The 20,698-nt window shown below is 37.8% G+C and overlaps 2 protein-coding genes across 2 annotated transcripts in view; both read left to right on the top strand.

Annotated features, from left to right (window-relative positions):
• Nucleotides 1-20,698, top strand: part of LOC306907606 (protocadherin alpha-C2-like) — a gene marked incomplete at its 5' end in the record, with an annotated part of 92,730 nt that overhangs the window by 7,124 nt on the left and 64,908 nt on the right. The window lies entirely within an intron of this gene.
• On the top strand, nucleotides 14,968-20,377 carry LOC306907351 (protocadherin alpha-8-like; the record flags this gene model as incomplete). The annotated part of the gene is made up of 3 exons (XM_079479406.1): nucleotides 14,968-15,261; nucleotides 18,398-20,239; nucleotides 20,372-20,377. 3 exons carry the CDS (start codon nucleotides 14,968-14,970, stop codon nucleotides 20,375-20,377), a joined length of 2,142 nt encoding a protein of 713 aa, XP_079335532.1.

Genomic DNA, 20,698 nt, shown 5'->3' with positions numbered 1-20,698 from the left:
CAGAGTAATCCTAGTTTGTTTATTGAGGCTAATGGTACTGTAGATTTTTTTAACTCACTGTAGGAGTTGTACATGGTAATCACCTTTTTATAATTCAGCCCAGTCGTTGAATATTGTAAAAGAGTGTAGAGTATAGTGAAGAGTAAAGACAGGGAAAGTAAGGTTTGAATGTCAAGTTGCATTGTGGGATACAGTATATCACACAGTGAGTTCTGGCTGTATTCCGCATGTATTCTCGTTAGCAAATGTAATAGTTCATTGGAATATTCCATGTATACAGTACATATATTTTGCATCCTTTACACAAGGGTATACTGCCAACATAGTACTGGTAGTATGGTATTATGCTGCTAAAAACCGCCTGATTCTGTCCTGACACAGTTTCAGAGCTTCAGTTTGTATTTGATGAAGCGCTATGAAGCCCCGGAGAAATCTCTGTGGCTGAAGGGAAATCTGTGGGTGGAGTCATAAAGATGATGAATTCTATATTTAGAAGGTCTGTGCTGGTGCAGCTTGGTTTTTATTCCGTACATTTAATGTCCATATATTTATTTTGCAAATTATATAATGTTTAAATTGAAAATCAAATCAGGGTTATACAATGCTGCAGGGCATAGTGTCTCCCATGTTTATCCTGCTCTGCATTTTGCTCAATTTTGCTCAATATTTACTCATGTGATCAATACTCTAACGCTTGTTATCTTATTTGAAGTGAATATAAAATTTTATTTGACATCTTAATTTCTAAAAAGCTGATTTCATGAAGGAGAAGCATGAACCAGTGATTCACTGTGCGTCTGTGTGTGCGCGTGTGTTTGTGTGTAAGGTTCATATGTGGTATATGAGGCAGTAGCCATTTTGTCCATTTCACAAGCATCTCTGATTCACAGTATCATGTGATCTGCTTGCTTGTGAGCATATATGTGTTTTTATATTTTATTAAAGCATATTAGGAAACAAGAGGGGAGGCGAAGCTGTGTGTGACACGTCACATATATTTTTAAGATATTAAATTTGCTGTATTCTTGCCCAAAGCATGCATATTTTCACGTTCAACAACCCCTGCTTACATTTCCAGTGTGAATCAGATTAGTATTCACTAGATGTCAAACCCAGGCCCACGTGCATGTTATTTGATTGTCATATTCATAAGCAGAATTTTAGTTTTTAGTGTTATTATGGTCAAGTATGATCGAGATGATTCTTGAAGAGTATTTGACACAATTGTTGTTTTTCCTGTAATATCCTTTGTGTGGTCATTTGCTTATTGGTTGTAACATGTTATGTAGTGATAAGTGCGATATAAGTTTTACAATGCTTCAAATATTTCCTCAACACTGTATAGGACAGGGAATTATACCGATCTCTAGCATTAGATTAAAACATTTTATTCTTCCATTTATATTTAGTTGGTGATCATCACAGAAGATTCACAGCAACATTAAAGCATGCATGGACTGTGTTGAGTAGCATTCTTGCATCTCTCACACATGAAAACATCTCTCTTTTTGTGTGTTACTTACACAAGCACACAAAACATATTTTGCCTTGAAGATGTAGGGCAACACGATGTGAATAATTTAGTTTGTTCAGTCAATGCTTAAAAATGGCCGTAGCTCTCTCTTTCTCTGTCTCTTGCTCGCTCAGTTTTTTTACGCAATGCTTTATATCTATATGGGTTTAGCTGTTTATTGATTTAGTAATAGTTAAATGAGTTGGGGGATTGGTTATAAAATGAACTCTTGTATTGCCAAGAAATAAGGGATTTCATCAATTTGATTCTTATGTATTTATTTTGTAGCTGTTTTTCCTAAATTGTGTTTCTGCATTCATTTTTAATTCATTGATATGATTTAGTAATGAATCTCATTTTTTAAACTCTTATAAGTCTTGGGCTTTTATATGACCAGGTTGTATGTGTGTTGTCTTTGTGGGGCTGGTTTAGGTTGTTTCTTGTCATCATGGCACATTGTTTGGCTGGTAATGTTACTAATTTTAAGTGATGGTGTTTGACATGCAGGTGCAGAGAATTCACATGCTTTTTGTGTGTCCGCTCTTCTGTAGATGCATGTATGTGTATGTGTGTTTGTTCATTAGACCTGAAAATGATTCCAAACACATCCTTCCGCAGCTGCTCCTTCTGAAAGAGAGCTCTGTGTTTGTGTGTCAGATCAGCTTCTGAATCACAGTGTCACATTCAAATTGGTTGATTATCCATCTCTTCATCATTTGTCTCTTTCTCTTTTCTTCCTTTTTTCTTTCATCTCTTTGCTGTTCCTTTTGTTCTTATCTTAACTGTATCAATTATGATCTACGCCCCTTGTTACTCGAAATATTGTTCTCATTGTAATATTTAGAACTGTCTGTGTGCTCTTCTGGTGTGTGAGAGAATATATTCGTTCTGAATGGATGATCCACATTCATTGATATAATCTAAAACTAGTTTTAGTGCTATATAGAACCATATGTTGACGCTTCAGTGGTTCTTCGGGGTGACTGAGGTGCTATATGGAACCGCTGAAGAACCATACAGGGGCTTTACAGGTTCTTTATATAGAAGCGGTGCAATATAGCACCTCGGCCGACCCCAAAGAACCACTGAAGCACCGCGATATTGTGCAATATAGCACTAAAACTGGTTCCCCTATGATTACGAACCACTTTAAATGCTATAGCACCATTTATTTTTTAGTGAACCGTGACCACATATCAGCTGAATTGATTTTTATAGTAATGCAGATGATAATGCTGTTATGGTGTGCGATGTTGAATTGTGTGTGATGTGAGTAGACCTGTCAGTGACCTTTTCTGAAGGGTAACCAGCGGCGTGTGCCTGTATAGCTGAGCTGAGAATGAGCTAACACTGCTCTGCTTGTGGGTTCAGTTGGACATTTCTATTCATAAGATTCTTGATCAACCAGTGAATACTGCCATGGTGATGCTGTGCACGTATTTGCCTGTTTTACTCTTCTGCTCTCAGAAGAAGCTGCACTCACGTATACTAGAACTAATATTTTTGTTTTATGTGAGACTGATGAATTAAAGATTTAAAGAGACACATTTCATATAAAATATTGTTGCAATAAGAACGACTGCCTTTAAAATGGATATATCTGCTCAATATTTATTCATGTGATCATTCATTTTAAGTCAACACCTTACTAGGAACTCTAATGCTCCTTGTCTTATTTTAAGTGAATTTAAAATTTTATTTGACATCTTAATTTCTACAAAGCTGATTTCATGAAGTAGAGGCATGGACCAGTGACTCACTGTGTGTGTGCGTGCGTGCCCTGTGTGTAAGGAGGAGGTTCATATGTGGTATATGAGGCTGCAGCCATTTTGTCTATTTTCACAAGCATCTCTGAGTCACTGTATCATGTGATCTGCGTGCTTGTGAGCATGTATGCACATCGTATTTTATTATAGGAAAGTTATAGCATATTGGGAAAAACCAGAGGGGAGAGGGGATGCGAAGCTGTGTATGACACGTCACATATATTTTTAAGATATTAAATATCCAGTTTCCAGTGTGAATCAGAAAGTGATTCAATAGATTTTCTATAGACTTTCTATCCCAGAGATTCTTGACCAACCAGTGAATAATGGCATGGTGATGCTATGCACTTATTTGCCTGTTTTACTCGTCTGCAGAAGCTGCACTCACATCGTTAACTAGAACTAACATTTTTGTTTTATGTGAGACTGATGAATTAAATATTTAAAGAGACACAATTCATATTAAATATTGAAGAAATGACTGGCTTTAAAATGGAAATCTCTGTTTTCTCTGTCTGTATGTTTGATGATTGTGAATCTCCAGACCTGTTGTTATTGACTGTCCTGCTCAAGTCAGTTGTGTGTCATTTATGAGGTCTTCACTTGTATGCTGAAACAGGTGAGAAATTACAGAGGAAGCATTTACTTGTTAAATGTGTTTAACGTTGGTAGCACATAATGACTTTCATCTGAAAAATGTCAATGTACAGCAATTTGTTTTTGAAGTGAAGCTTTAATATTTCTGATGCATGAATTGAACATTCTGAGGTTTAGTTTTAAAGACACAATTGAGTTCTTTGTATGTCTGAATGCATAGTTATTCTTATAGATGGAAAATTACTTAACCTGGCGTCTTATTTATGGTCATTACAACAAGACAGAAAATAAGTGTAAAGCTCAGTGACAAGATAACATGTCTTTAGTTCGCTTGTTGTTAAATATATGAATGTGTGAGCATGTTAAAATGTTTTAAATTGTATCATGCTATCAGATGAATATCATATTTAAGATAGCTCTGCGGCCTGAAAATCTAAATCCTTAAATACTGTCAGGGTTGGTTTTATCGTCTGCAAAAATAGAAATCTGTTTAGGACACAAATAATGAGCATGGGCGTATCAAAACCGTGATTAAGGAACTTGAGCTATCATAAGAAAACAGGTTTGTTATGACCAGTTGTTTGTTAAAGTTGTGACTGTTCTTTTGTGTGTTTGGCTGAATGTGAGTTGAATTACATTGTAAATCTCAGGTGTAATGAGGTGAATCTGGTGTCATAGTATCTGTGGTGTTAATTTGTGCTCTTCTGTTGGATTAAACCTGTCCGGATAACCGCAGAGACACTAATCCAACTGCGAGCCTTCTGATGGGATTACATAGGAAAGTCATTAGTTGTATAGCTGTCTGAAAGGGAAGAGAACTTTACCCAGCATGCAAAGGCCCTGCCATTCCCATACTCGCTTGAACACACACTTTCTCTGAGTCTTTTGGGAGCATCTTAAAACTGTAACAATTAACACTAATATATTCTCTCTCTTCATTCACTGCTGCCTGATTTGGTTCTCATGCGCTCCTTTTCTCTTCTCTCCCCCTGCTCTCCCTTTATTCTTCGCTCCCCCTTAGTCTATCTCTCTCTTACTCTAGTTTTTATTTACCTCCTTATCGCTCCCCTCTCTCTCCCTCTTTCTCTCTCTAGCTGTCTTTCTCCACCTTTTTAACTTATATTTATTATTCTCTTATTGTTCCTCCTCTTACGGACTCCCTCACTAACTCCAGCTTTCATTCTGCTGTGGTTACCTTTAGTTTTCTCCTCACTCTTTTTATAAAGTTCTTGCCATGCTGCAGTATACAGTACATCTTTTTATTCATTTTAGCAGACGCTTTTATCCAAACATCTTCCTGCCAACCTTTTTTATTACTCAACTTTTTAATTTGTAATTGTAATCAATCATAATTTTTCAATATTTATTTCGCGATTGTCTTTTTTAGGTTTTACTCACTGAATAATTTACCAGTACATTGATTATGTATAATGTTTCCTTTAGCTTTGTTTTAGGAAGCCACCAGTTACTGTAATAACTCCACCGTTGTTAGCCACGCCCCACGCATCAGCGCCTTCTCCCGGCTATTCTCGTTCCCATTTCACCGGACTTCTGACATAAGAGACTACATAATCCCTTTCAACCGATTACCCCATGATTTCACCCGCACCTGACACTCATTACCTGGACACTATATATCCCATGTCTTTTGTTGTGTTAGGGGTCTAGTCTAGTAGTATTGTGCTGTGCACTAGTTCATACACGTGGACGTTACCTGTTGTGTATACTTACACGTGGACGTTACCTGTTGTGTATACTTACACGTGGACGTTACCTGTTGTGTACATTTACTCGTGGACGTTACCTGTTGTGTACATTTACTCGTGGACGTTACCTGTTGTGCATACTTACCCGTGGACGTCACCTGTTGTGTATACTTACACGTGGACTTTACCTGTTGTGCATACTTACCCGTGGACGTTACCTGTTGTGTATACTTACACGTGGACTTTACCTGTTGTGCATACTTACCCGTGGACGTCACCTGTTGTGTATACTTACACGTGGACTTTACCTGTTGTGCATACTTACCCGTGGACGTTACCTGTTGTGCATACGTCCCGTGGACGTTACCTGTTGTGCATACGTACCCGTGGACGTTACCTGTTGTGCATACGTACCCGTGGACGTTACCTGTTGTGCATACGTACCCGTGGACGTTACCTGTTGTGTATACGTACCCGTGGACGTTACCTGTTGTGTATGGTATACGTGTACAAGTCTGTGTGCTCTAACTGTCGGCAAGCTTAGAGAGTAATATTTGGGTGTGTTCTGCACAGTCGTTACCCTGACATTTTAACTTCCCGACTCCTGTAATCTCCCTTAATCTCGGTACTTTACATTTACATTAAGTCATTTAGCAGAGGCTTTTATCCAAAGCGACTTACAAAGAGTTCAGGGAGCAATAAGCGATATGTCATAAAAGAGTAATAGTACGATAGGTGCTAATACAAAGTTACTAGTTTCACAGAAGAGATGGGTTTTAAGTAGTTTTTTGAAGGTTGTGAGAGATGTGGTTGACCGGACCACGTTAGGAAGAATGTTCCACCAGGAAGGAGTTGTGAAGGAGAACTTTAGTTTTAAGTGTATTAGACAATCGTTTGGGATGTTTATATTTAATGTCCTGAATGGATTCCGTGCTGAACAATACATTTTACATAATTGCTATAATTAAAGTTCCCATTTTTTCTCATGTTTTATTTTTTATCACAAAACATTTTAGAATTTAAAAATATTCACAAATAAGTACGCTAAATACAGTATTCTACATTTGATTCAAAATACTAAGTGGTGTTTTCAGTAGACACTAACATTGTGAATGAGACGAAGATTGTAAAACACTGTTTATACATTTCAGATGTGATATGTGTATTTTTAACACGTATTCATTGAAAAAAATGTTTTATTGTTTCTGCATTTGTTTAGTGTCTGGTCTCTCTTGTCATGTTTTCATCTTATGGTTTGAGTTGAAGGTGTTTTTTTCACTGCTGTGGGTTTGGTTTATATTGACATGAGATGTTTTAATTTTTTTGTGGAGTTTAGTGTCTACGGGGCTAGGAACTGAAATCTTGTCAGTTAAAGAATGTAAAGGTGATGTTCTGGTTCTAAAATAATATCTTATGGTTTTAGTGTTGGTTCTGCTGGTAAGGTGGAGTGAGTTCCTTGTTCTACGCTGAAATTCTGGTGTGCTGTTTTTGTGTATTTTAATATCTATTAATCAAAACATTGTATGGTGGCATTACTTGTATTTTATTACTCTGATTAATTGCTTCCGCTTGTTCAGATGTTCCCGTAGCCTATCTGCTAAAGTATAGAAGTTGGGTTCAGTTCCCAGTGATCACACATATTGATTAAATATGTTCTCTTTGGATGAAAGCATCTCTCAATTTACAAGGGTAAATGTAATCTTTTGTTCAATAAAAATGTTTAAATGTACTGTATACTCCACAGCGAGACACTGAATCTGTTTTGTTTTGCAGCTGGACCGAGTGCAGTCTGACATCTGTTTCTGTGCTCGTTTCCAAACCAAACATTTTGAGAATTTGTGAAATGCAAGATGCCAATGACAGACACTAACCTTCTCTGTCTCTCTTTTTCCTTTCCTCTCCTCATGCTTTCCTTGCATTTGGTGTTTCCCCAGAGCACACTCAAGGTAAGAAATTTAAAAAAAGTAGATTTATATATAATATAAAGTGTTGTATGAGTGTGGAGATTTTAAATAATTCAAGATGCCAAGAGGAATAAAGTTTTGATGAGGAGAGTGATAGATGATGTTCTCTGTGTGTGTGTGTGTGTTTGTGTGTGTGTGTGTGTGTGTGCATGCATGCGAGAAAGACTAATATAGAATAGAACTTTTGGGAACATTGGATTCTTTTTCTGTCCACATAATACACTATGTCCCATATGCGTTCTTGCTGATGTCATCCTGCAGTAGTCCAACCCCCACATTCACGCATCTCTGCAGCTCTACTCAGTCTATGTATCCACATTCACATGCATACACGTGGACATTTACACACAGGTTAACCTCCTTCCAGAAGTGTACCCGCCAGTATATCTAAACACAAACACACATAAAGGGAGTAAGATATTTTCTGTGTCAGTTTCGCAGGACATCAAATAGGTTCGAGGTCGCTATTACCAGTGCGTGTATGTGTGTGTGCTTAATGTTGCTTCCCATAATATCTGTTACAGCTAGCTTTAGATATAGTTATATATTTCCTTTACGATCTTTTGCTTTAAGACATCTTTCAAATACTCTAAGGTCACTGATCACACCTATTTATACTACAAAATGGTATAAAATGCACCATAAACAGAAACGAGTTAAATCTAATTATCTTTTTTATACATCAAGGAATATATAACCCATAAAAATGATATATACATTTTTTTAAATCCTGAACTGATTGTATTTGATATTGCTGCATAGTTGGATGCTACATTACACTGATGTGTTCTGTTATCAGATCTGTCTGACGTTTCTGAGCTGCTTACAATATGAGAGATGCATTTTCATTTCCTCTGATACTGTGTTTGAGAGAGAGCGAGAGAGAGAGATCCTTGGTTTCTTTGTTTTACAACTGACTCATAAATGAGAATCTCCACCTGCTGGCTAATAAGTGTAATTCTTTTGTCTTTCAGTGGTGTGCGTCTGTGTCTTCACAGTAGTTGTTATACACACAACACATCCACCAGTTTACACTTGGACAGTGTTTGTCAATAAACAATTCATCTTTCTATTATAATGTGTGTTAGAATTGATTTGGTTTTAGTAGGTGGCGACCCATTTACCGCAGTGTGTGCGTAAAGGAGAATTTACGCGTCATCTGTCCTTGTGAATTCACACTCCGCTTGTGTCTGGTTTGTCGGAGGGTGTGGCCCGTAAATCTGTGAACAAAACCGGCCTGAGCGTAAATCGATACATTCACTTGATTGGATGAATATTCTCCTGAGAGCCAGATAGACGTACATCTGCTTCCGTCATCACAGAGCTGCGCACGGCAACACCTCGGCCAATCATATCGGCCTGGAGCATCCAACGGATGTGTTTTTACCAATGAAGTAATAATATAGCTGTTGCAATGTGTGTCAGGAGCCAACCCGAGCTCTTGATCATGTGACTGGCAAGTGCATCTGCAAAAGCTGTTTAATTCCAAGCTGCTTCTGTCTTATTACTTAAAAGGCCTATTTATAGGATTGTACTGGATTAGATTCTTTCATGCATGTAATGCTGTAGCTTCTTACTCTGCCCGAACAAAAACACTTTCTCCTCTATACTTATTTTCTCATTTTTTTTATTTTATTTTATATAGGCTCATATCGGCAGTTCTTATTCACTTCAGATTGGTTTTCAGTACCCTGCCTGTGGCCAAATATGGATTCGCCTCTTTGTAACCTAGCAGAGAAATATTCAAATAGATAGATGATAGATAAAAGAATAGATGACAATGACAAACTTTAACATGCAAGAATAGATGTACGCATATTTGTATAAAATGCACTTTATAAACATTATATTTTTAAACGTTTCTGGTTTTCCAAATGAGGCTATGAGTGTTTATCCTTGTGTGATTTCAGAAGAGTTTGTTGCTTGTCAGTTGTCTCAAGTTTAATAGGACATACGTGTTAAATGCATTTTTGTTTCTTTATTGTGAGGTTGTGCCCGTTATGTCTAGTCTACATAGTCCAACAGACATAACAAGTTATTTTTGTATTTAGTTTTTTATTTGGTTGGGTGAGCCTAGATTGCGTCAGTTTTCTTTGGCATTCTTCTGATTTGTGGCTTTAATGCTTTTTCGGGATTTTAAGAGGAAAGTGAATTAGAGACGATTGAATTTAAGCGCAGCTGCCAGACGTCGCGTCTAAACCAAATCCAAAACAGTTGTGGAGCTTCATGGACATGATGCTTTCACATTCATGCGGTTTACTGAAAGGTTTGTGTTCTGTGGTTAACATTTCTATGATGACGAAAACATTGTTTATGTATTAAAGCCGTCTCTGTCATCTGCAGATTGGATTGGGTAAATGTGTCTGCTTTAGTTTCTGTTCTTCTGACTGAAAGATCACCCTGCCCACCCCTGTCCTATTTCTGTCTGAGCAAAAAAATAATTATTGAACTTTATTTGGACTAAAATACACTCAGAGGTTCATCTTTCTTAAGATATCAGTTGTAGTAGCTTGTTTGATGGCATCTGTTCGCTTAACATTAACATATGGCAGAATTAGTTTCCTTTTGATTAAAAATGGATTAAAGCAACACTGGTTTAGTCTGAAACATCTTGGTCTCGTTCCAGTTGCAATGAGAATATGTGAAAGATGTAGACGTGATGGCCAGGACTGAAAATAGTTTGTCTCATATTGAAGGAAACATTTGAATCTGTATGTGTCTGAGATCTTGTAGTTTCTTGTATCAGTCTCAGGTTTTAAGAATGATATTGTAAATCCTCTTAGATTCACTTTCTTAAGAAGGAGAGTGTAACTGTAGAAAGCTCATAGTTTATCTGTGGTCATTCGCTGTATAATCAGAGCTTCTTTGGTCAACACACAAACTAGGTGACAGTGTATAAATATTTTAAAGCATGTTAAAATAAATGACAGTTAAAGGGATAGTTCGCCCAAAAATGAAAACTCATTGTTCAAAACCTGTATTTTTTCTGATGAACACATATTTGGATGAATGTCAGATCAGAATGCAATCAATTTTCTGTGCTGCAACGATTACAATTAAAACGGGATATTTAATGAGGAAATAATGTAGGCCAGGAATAGCTTGGATGGTAAGGACAGTGTATATCGGGGTGGATAGAGCCATTATAAGTTGTTTCTTTTTAACTAACTTGCACGATAACTGATCAGCAACAACTATTAGAATTAGAGTTCGTTTTGTTTCTTTGTTTTTATTGGTACCTTCTGTTATGAACTTTAACCTCAAAAACACCAAAATGCTTTTAGATTTATCCAGTATTGATTTGTTGTGCTTTGTTTTAATATCACATAACTGCACAGGTGTCGTATAGTAGAATGTAATGCGCAGGAGGCTGTGTTGGCAGCATCTGTTGTGTTTCTGTGGGGGAGGTGATGGGAGTTAAGCTGTAATGACCACTGCACCGGTAGACCTGCTCTCCGGCACACATGTCACAGTTCATTATAATTCTTCATTATTTTGTCATATTAATGGCTCCCTTTTAAATTTAATATTAATAAACTATGACATAAGATTCATGGTTATTTAGAAAAAAATGTCTGTAGGTCTATCTCCAAGCTGAATGGGGTCTCAGAAAATCCCCCTCGTACTTTAATGCTGTTTCCATGGCAACAGGCGTGCTGCTGCTGCCTGACAAAATCACCCCCTCCCCCTTTTTTCTCTCACACATTTCTCTCTTTCTCCAGTATATATGCATAATGAAGATTACATGCATACATACGGATGCATATACAACCATACTTTATTGTCTCTAATAAATGTGTGTAGGATAAATTAAAACATTTTACGAAATATACAGGTTTTTTGAGACACATTTCCTAATCTATTTGAATCGTGGTACACTCAATAGTTATCACGGCATATGTACCCTGTATTTAATCTACATCAGCATATTTGACATGTACTTGGTATATCCACAGCCCCACCCTTGATGATATCACACACTATCCAATCACTCCCTCTGCTGTCCACAATGCCTCCATGCAATCTCAGCCATGTTACTCAGGCATGAAACAAAAGTTATTTCTCTGACACACATACACAAAGGTGTTTCTAGCATCTAGTTAATAAAATGTTGCCGTAGTTTGTCTGTATTGTCAGTGATAATGCTTAATGTGCTCAGTACTTATAAACGTGAAACCGAAATAAAACATGATCATTAAGTGTTGAGATCAAGCAACATAACTTTATATTTAATAAATAATAAAGGACTGTAAGCTTGAAATGGCTTTGTTTTACTGCAAGTAGACAGAGGTCATGTGTTGTTTGTCTAAAGTTAGTTTGAAGTTCTTTTTAGTTTGTTATTTTATATTTGTGATAAACTGACATGTTCTATGCAGTGTTTATTAATATAATGTGTGTATATTTAGTGTGGTACTATGTCATATAAAATACACTTTCGTCAATCTCTTTGTGGTCTTTTGATGTGCTCAACATTCTGATGACCAGATTATTAATATTTGAAATGGGTTTGAATATAAAAGAGGATGGCAGCAAAAATTAATCCCTGGATTAAAAATATGTTTCAAAATATCTCTCTGTCTCGCTCTTTCTCTCTCGCTCTCTCTCTCTCTCTCTCTCTCTCTCTCTCTCCCTCTCTCTCTCCCTCCCTCCCTCCCTCCCTCCCTCCCTCCCTCCCTCCCTCCCTCCCTCCCTCCCTCCCTCCCTCCCTCCCTCCCTCCCTCCCTCCCTCTCTCTCTCTCTCTCTCTCTCTCTCTTACTTTTCAAAGAAATCGATTTATAAGAAAACAATGCATACCTTTCAAAACAAAGACCGTACTGTCAGTACTGATTGGTATGTTAGTAAACATGTTCATAATGTGATGAAATGCACCTGTGTTTACTATAACACGTGTGAGAATGGGAAAGTGTTCATACTCTAACCTGTGGATGTGAAACTATTAATCGCGATTAATTGCATCCAGAATAAAAGTTTGTGTTTGCATATTATGTCTATACTGTGCATATTAATTTTGTATTTATAAACACAAACACATACACATTCATTTAGACATATTTAGGAAATATTTAGATGTATTTATTTATTTATATTTACAAATAAATAAAATTGTACATAAACATGTATTTATTTTTCTTAAATGTGTACATGTTTGTGTATTTGTTTATAAATATAAAATGAATATACACAGTTAAACACAATAAAAACATAACATAATGCAGAATGCAAAGTAAAAAAACTGTTTTTTGGAAACAAAATGTTTTGGAACCAAACTCTTCACATATAAAAAAAGACTTGTATTCTGGGTGCAATTTATCACGATGAATCATTTGACATCCCTTCTCTTACCTTTGGTGTTACAATAACACAGTTCACACAGTGAAGTGGAGAACTCCGGTGAGTTAGCATCAAGTTTATAAAACAGTGTTGACCTGAGTGGAGCCAGTGTTTTTCTGCCGTTCTGTGTCTAATGATAATTTTTGTCAATATCTAAAATTAGATTTACATTATTATTTTGCCCCTTTATACCTTTAGCAGTCCATCTTGTTAAAACAGAATATATGACAGCAGAGCAGAGACGTGTCTAAGGATACTGTCTAAGCAATCTCTAGTGTCATTTGTGACACAACTGATCAGCTCAGATGTGCAATAATTAGTTAATACAAATATATGGATATAAAAATGCTTTTGTCAATGTTAAAATTAACTAGCATTAATAAAGTAGAAGTATTTTTTCATTATTTGTTCATTTTACCTAATGAAGCAAAAATTAATGTATGCACCAAATAAAGTTGTATTATTTTCATGATATATTCTGGACCTGTATACTTCTTCTTAACTTAACTATTCTTAATTTAACAATTCTTAACCTAAATTTATTCTTGATATTCAAGCTTTTTCTATTACATTCATGTATTTTCTATCCAGCAGTTATCTCAAGATTTCAGCAGCAGTGTTTCCTCATATTAAATAAACTCTAAATAGTTAAATAAAAATAGTTGAATTTGTTATTCCTCATAATCATAAACTCTCAACATCTGTAAATGTGAATATTAATCATTACCAGCAAGATATCGAGTTTTAAATGATCAATTATTAGTCATTCTTCAGCTCCACTGGCCTTTATTCCATGTCTAATTTAACATGATGCTGTCTTAGTCCAGCCCCAAAATACCAATGATTTGGATGACATATGATTGAATGTTCACTGCAGACATTGTGAATTGAAATAATGTTCCGAACAAGCCTGCCTATATGAGCAACTTAATATGATAGGCTGTATGTCTTGGGGTCAACATATATTAAACTAAAACTTCCATACTTTTTCTGTATTTTCTGTACTGTATTATGTTTATTCTATAATTAACATATAGTTGTTGGTGGTTGATCATGTTGACATTTAGGTCAATGTAAACTGTTGTCAGTGATGATTTTAACGGGGTCTTTGAGATTTTGAATTATTAGCAGCCTACATAATTGTGGGTTATTGCATAATGATGTTAATTCAATTTGACAATGTTTACGCAGCTAACTTTATTTTCTACTTTAATCAAAATAATTATAAAATAAAAAATGTAGAAAGAGTACAATTATAAATCAGTGTCTGTTTTAGTGTTAGCCAAATGCTGTAAAATGGTAACAATTGTAAGTGTAGTCTGGTGCATCTACACTATTATCTCAGGAAGAATCTCATTCAATGCAGTTCATGTGAAGGCCACTGTGTGTCACTCTTGTTCTACGTGCTTTACTTCAGAAAGGCGTGTGCTTCCTCTTCATCTTCATGGTCAGTCTCCACCCTCCCTCTCTCTCTCTCTCTCTCTCTCCCTCTCTCTCTCTGTGCTCAACTCTCTCGGTGCTTCTCTCCCCCTCTCTTATGTATCTCTTGTTGTACTCAACCACCTCATGACAGGACGTCGTCGTTTTTTGCAAAAACCATCAAGTACATAGTGGAATATTCCTTTGGGAATTTTATACTTGCAGCTTTGAGGATATTTTATGGATGCGTTACTTTTTTCCCCATTGTGTGGATTTACTTCTGCTGTGCTTTTGGCTGTGTAGAAGGTTTGGCTGATTTCTTTTGTGTCTCATCAACGGTTGAAAAGGATTCTCTTCTCAAATGGAAGTCATATGTTTTTGATAGGTCTTGTTGGTTATTTTATCCGGTAGAATAAAAAGTGCAGCCATGTTTATATCTACAAAGGGGCATTTTATTGCATGCTTTTCGTTCTCTTTGGTATGTCATATCCTGGAAACAGTAAACGGGCAGATTTCATATAGTGTGTCAGAGGAGGTTAAACAGGGAACCACAGTCGGTAATTTAGCTAAAGATATCAGCATTTCGATAAAAGACCTGCAGTCTCGGGGCTTTCGCATAGTGTCCGGCTCTAAAAAGCAGTATGTTAGTGTGAATACAGAGACGGGCGCTATGCAGGTGAGCGAGCGCATTGATCGCGAGGAGCTTTGCGCAGATGCATCCTCTTGCGCCGTTAATCTGGAGGTCGTGGTGAACAATCCACTACAACTTTTCAGAGTAAAAATTAATCTCCTCGACATTAATGATAACTCTCCGGAGTTTCCTATAAGCTCTGTAGTGATTAATGTTAGTGAAAGCACGGCACCTGGTGTGCGCTTTCCTCTGGAGAGCGCGCATGACGCAGACATTGGAGTAAATTCAATTAAAACATATAAGCTTACAGCAAATGATTACTTCTCTTTAGACGTGCAAACTCATAGCGATAAAACTGTTTCTGCTGAATTAGTGCTTCAAAAGACTTTAGACAGAGAGAAAACTCCACGGCTTGATTTTACAGTAACTGCCATTGATGGTGGATCTCCTGCGAGGACAGGAACCGTAACAATAGAGGTTAATGTGTTAGATATCAATGACAATGCTCCAGTTTTCAGTAAATCTTTATATAAAGTCTCTGTAGCAGAACACGCACCAATCGGCACCACGATAACTAGATTACAGGCTCGAGATCCAGACGAAGGTTTGAATGGAGATATAATTTACTCTTTCATTAGTCGTACACCAAACAGTATTCTGGCAAAGTTTCATATTGACACGCAAAGTGGTGATGTCAGGATTAAAGGTGATATTGATTATGAGGAGAATAACGCATTTGAGATCAGAGTTCAAGCCACCGATAAAGGTCAGGTGACTATGTCGGGGCACACTAAGCTTTTAATCGAGGTCATAGATATTAACGATAATCACCCGGATGTTACTGTAACATCAATTCTTAGTCCGGTCGACGAAAACGCTGGGAAGGGCACGGTTATTGCTCTAATGACGGTATCAGATCCAGACTCGGGTAAAAACGGAGTAGTGCATGTTCGACTTGCAGGATCAAGTCCGTTTAAATTACAGTCGTCCTTTCAGAACTACTACTCATTGGTTTTAGATGGCGTACTGGACCGGGAAACTTTAACAGAGTATAGCATAACGGTCATTGCTGAAGATGAAGGTTCGCCACCCATGTCCAGAACTAAATCAATACACGTGCAGGTCGCTGACGTGAATGATAACGCGCCCTGCTTTCCGAGTGTGATCGAGTATACCTATCTGCGTGAAAACAGCAAAGTTGGTTCGATTATATGCACGCTTACTGCCTCTGATGCGGATATCATGGAAAATGCACATTTAACGTATTCTTTACTGCAAAGTTATGTCAACGGTACACCCATCACAGCATTTATTAAAGTAAACCCATCAACTGGTGAGATCGATAGCATGCAGTCATTTAACTATGAGGACATTAAAACGTTTCAGTTTAAAGTTCAGGCCACAGACTCTGGTGTTCCTCCGCTCAGCAGTAACGTGACTGTAAATGTTTTTATTATGGATGAGAACGACAATAGTCCCTCAGTTCTCGCGCCCTATTCCGAGCACGGTTCCGTTAACACCGAGAACATTCCCTATTCTGCTGAGGCGGGTTACTTTGTGGCCAAGATCAGGGCTGTAGATGCGGATTCTGGTTACAATGCACTGCTGTCTTATCACATCTCTGAACCCAAAGGAAACAATCTGTTTCGAGTCGGAACCAGCAGTGGAGAGATCAGGACTAAGAGGAGAATGAGTGACAATGATTTGAAAACTCACCCGTTGGTAATTTTGGTTTCTGATAACGGAGAGCCCTCACTGTCAGCGACTGTGTCTATTGATGCCATAGTTGTTGAGAACACAGGTGACGTCAAGACTCAGTTCAGACATGTACCTATGAAGGAGGAGAGTTTCTCGGATTTAAATCTGTATTTGCTGATCGCCATTGTGTGTGTATCCGTCATCTTTTTACTGAGCCTCATCAGTTTGATAGCTGTAAAATGCCACAGGACAGAGGGCAGTTTGAGCAGGTACACTACCCCAATGATCACCACCCACCCTGACGGGAGCTGGTCTTACTCCAAATCCACTCAACATTATGACGTGTGCTTTAGCTCGGATACACTGAAGAGTGACGTAGTGGTTTTCCCTGCGCCATTTCCGCCAGCAGACGCAGAACTGATCAGTATAAATGGAGGAGACACTTTCACCAGAACACAAACACTTCCTAATAATGAGAAGGTAAGGTGTGAGTGAATTATATTTACGACGTTTGCTTTGTTTTTCTGTGGTATAGTTTGTATTTGTATCAGCTTGATTAACAGAGGATTTTCAATCATGAGAAGTATGTTGTAGTGCATGTAGCGTATTTACTTACAATATTACAGCACCATTACTTGTAACCACAAAATCAGTTTTAAAGCAACAAAGAAGTTTAGAAACACTAATTTGGATCTATAACCAGGTGAAACCGAAGCAGTTTAACGATATAAACAAACATGTAGTGTTCAGCACCGCGGACAGCGTCCAATACTGTGTATACGACAGCTACATAAAGGCAATTTCAATACTTTGTTCTAAAATAATTGTGTTGTAAACTAAAATTATATTTGGAATGTTGAACTTGTATTTCAAGTATTGCAATAGAAAATATCAAAATTATTTTATTGAGGACTTGAAAAATTACAAATAACTCCAATTTGGCATAATCCTTTTTTTTTGCTGATATGAATGCATAAAACCAAGTGGTGTCACTGCAGTCCATTGAATCTCGAATTTTCCCTTTCGTCCAAAAGCTCCTCCTGGTTTTGTTTGGGGCGGAGATTTCACAGGGCTTTGTTTCAGAAAGACTGGACGCGAGAGAGTGCGGACGCCTCACGTTTTGTCTTTAAAGTGGAATGCTTTCTTCGATTTATCTTCCTGCATTGATATTACATGGAATACTATATTGTTTCACTGGAGGATCGTTGCTCGGGCTTCATTTCTTGTCATAATGCTATCGACGTATAAAGGGAAATCCATTGTGACCTGTATTCTGTTTGTTCTCTTGGCGTACTGTTTTGGTGCGGTATCAGGACAGCTCTCATATTCGGTACCAGAAGAGGTGAATCCGGGAACAACAGTGGGAAATATTGCCAAGGATTTAAATCTAAATGTTCAGGAACTGGAGTCGCGCATGTTTCAGATTGTCACTGGGTCAAGGAAAAAATATTTTGAGGTAAATCTAAAAACTGGATTTTTGTATGTATGTGAAAGAATAGACAGAGAGGAGCTCTGTGCCAAATCAGCTAAATGTACAATGAATGTAGAGGCAGTTATTAACAATCCATTGAAGCTTTATCAAATAGAGATCAGTGTTTTAGACGTTAATGATAATTCTCCGTCTTTCAGTGAGAAATCACAAACGCTAGAAATTGCGGAGAACAGCTTGCCAGGGGTTAGATTTCCTTTGCATCATGCTGCTGATGTAGATGTTGGGAAAAATTCAGTAAATACATATAAGCTTAACTCAAATGAATATTTTTCTTTAGCTGTGCATAAAGGTGGAGAGCAGGGTGTTTCTGCTGAGTTATTGCTGCAGAAAGCTTTAGACCGAGAGAAACAGTCTGTGATTCAGCTCACACTGACCGCTGTAGACGGAGGAACACCATCGAAAACAGGCACGTCTCTTATAATCATTAAAATTTTAGATAATAATGACAATGTACCCATTTTTAGCAAGTCATTGTACAAAACATCGGTTTTTGAAAATGTGGACATTGGAACGACCATTGTTGTGTTAAATGCGACAGATATTGATGAGGGCCCAAATAGTTATATAGTGTATTCTTTAATCAAAAGAGATCAAAGTCAAATCTTGCGGCTTTTTGAAATTGATCCGAATTCAGGTGCAATCATAGTGAAAGGCAACATAGATTTCGAAGAGAACAACGCTTTTGAGATTCGCGCACAGGCCAGTGACAAAGGGCATCCTCCGATGTCCGCGCACTGTAAGGTGCTTGTGGAGGTGCTGGATATTAATGACAATAAACCCGAGATTACTGTGACGTCACTTCTCAGTCCAGTGAAAGAGGACGCGAGTATTGGCACCGCTGTTGCTCTCGTGTCAGTAATTGACGGTGATGGTGGCAAAAACGGCATGGTTAACTGCGCTGTGTCTAACAAAGTGCCCTTTAAACTTGAGACGAATTACAAAAATTATTACTCTCTAGTGGTGGAGGGACATCTGGACAGAGAGAGAGCGCATGAGTACAACGTGACCATCACAGCTACTGATGAAGGGACTCCGCCTCTCTCTAGTACCAGTATCATTACTGTACACGTTTCTGATGTAAATGACAACGCGCCGCGCTTTCCAGAGCCCGTCATTAATATTTATGTAAAAGAAAACAGTCAAATCGGAGCTGTTATTCATACAGTATCTTCTTTTGATCCTGATGTCGGTGATAATGCCCGGATCACATATTCATTATTAGAGAGTTTTAAAAACGGCCCAGTAACATCTATGATCAATATAAATGCTGAAAGTGGAGATATATACAGTTTACAGTCTTTTAACTATGAAGAGACTAAAACATTTCAGTTTAAAGTTCAGGCCACAGACTCTGGTGTTCCTCCGCTCAGCAGTAACGTGACTGTAAATGTTTTTATTCTGGATGAGAACGACAATAGTCCCGCAGTTCTCGCGCCCTATTCCGAGCACGGTTCCGTTAACACCGAGAACATTCCCTATTCTGCCGAGGCGGGTTACTTTGTGGCCAAGATCAGGGCTGTAGATGCGGATTCTGGTTACAATGCGCTGCTGTCTTTTCACATCTCTGAGCCCAAAGGAAACAATCTGTTTCGAGTCGGAACCAGCAGCGGGGAGATCAGGACTAAGAGGAGAATGAGTGACAATGATTTAAAAACTCACCCTTTGGTAATTTTGGTTTCTGATAACGGAGAGCCCTCACTGTCAGCGACTGTGTCTATTGATGTCGTGGTTGTTGAGAACACAGGTGACGTCAAGACTCAGTTCAGACATGTACCTATGAAGGAGGAGAGTTTCTCGGATTTAAATCTGTATTTGCTGATCGCAATTGTGTGTGTATCCGTCATCTTTTTACTGAGCCTCATCAGTTTGATAGCTGTGAAATGCCATAGGACAGAGGGCAGTTTGGCCAGGTACAGCGCCCCAATGATAACCACCCATCCTGACGGGAGCTGGTCTTACTCCAAATCCACTCAGCAGTATGACGTGTGCTTTAGCTCGGATACACTGAAGAGTGACGTAGTGGTTTTCCCTGCGCCATTTCCACCCGTAGATGCAGAACTGATCAGTATTAACGGAGGAGACACTTTCACCAGAACGCAAACACTTCCTAATTCAGAGAAGGTAAGATGTGAGTGAATGTTTTGTGAGTTTTGCTCATGGTTCGTACATTTGGATACTATTTGGCTGTGTTTTCCGTTTGTCCCTTAAGTTATTGTGTTCGCATTGACCCAAATTGGCTATTATCTCTTACAGTGCTAACTAATATTTAAAATTGGATTTCTTATTTGTTTTAATGGTATTTGGATGTTGTGTTAATAATGATTGGTTAAACACCTTCAGATGGACGTGCTGAACCCCCATATTTTGTACATCTGCCTTTTTTTGCCCCTTTGTAGTTTTGTTATAATGCTTATGTTTCTATAAATGTTTAGGTGTAGGAACGGTTTAAACCTATTTTTGTGATGAGAATGACAATGCTGTTGTGTGATTAAATTGCTGAAATTTGAAAGTTGAATTGCATGTATTTATTGTATCTTTTATTTAAGGTCGTTCATTCACATAATAATTCAAACTTGTCAT

The sequence above is a fragment of the Barbatula barbatula genome (genome assembly GCF_947034865.1).
Source record: "Barbatula barbatula genome assembly, chromosome: 18".
Lineage (NCBI taxonomy): Eukaryota > Metazoa > Chordata > Actinopteri > Cypriniformes > Nemacheilidae > Barbatula > Barbatula barbatula.
The sequence above is the reverse complement of the archived record's forward strand: the minus strand, read 5'-3'. Positions and strand labels throughout refer to the sequence as shown.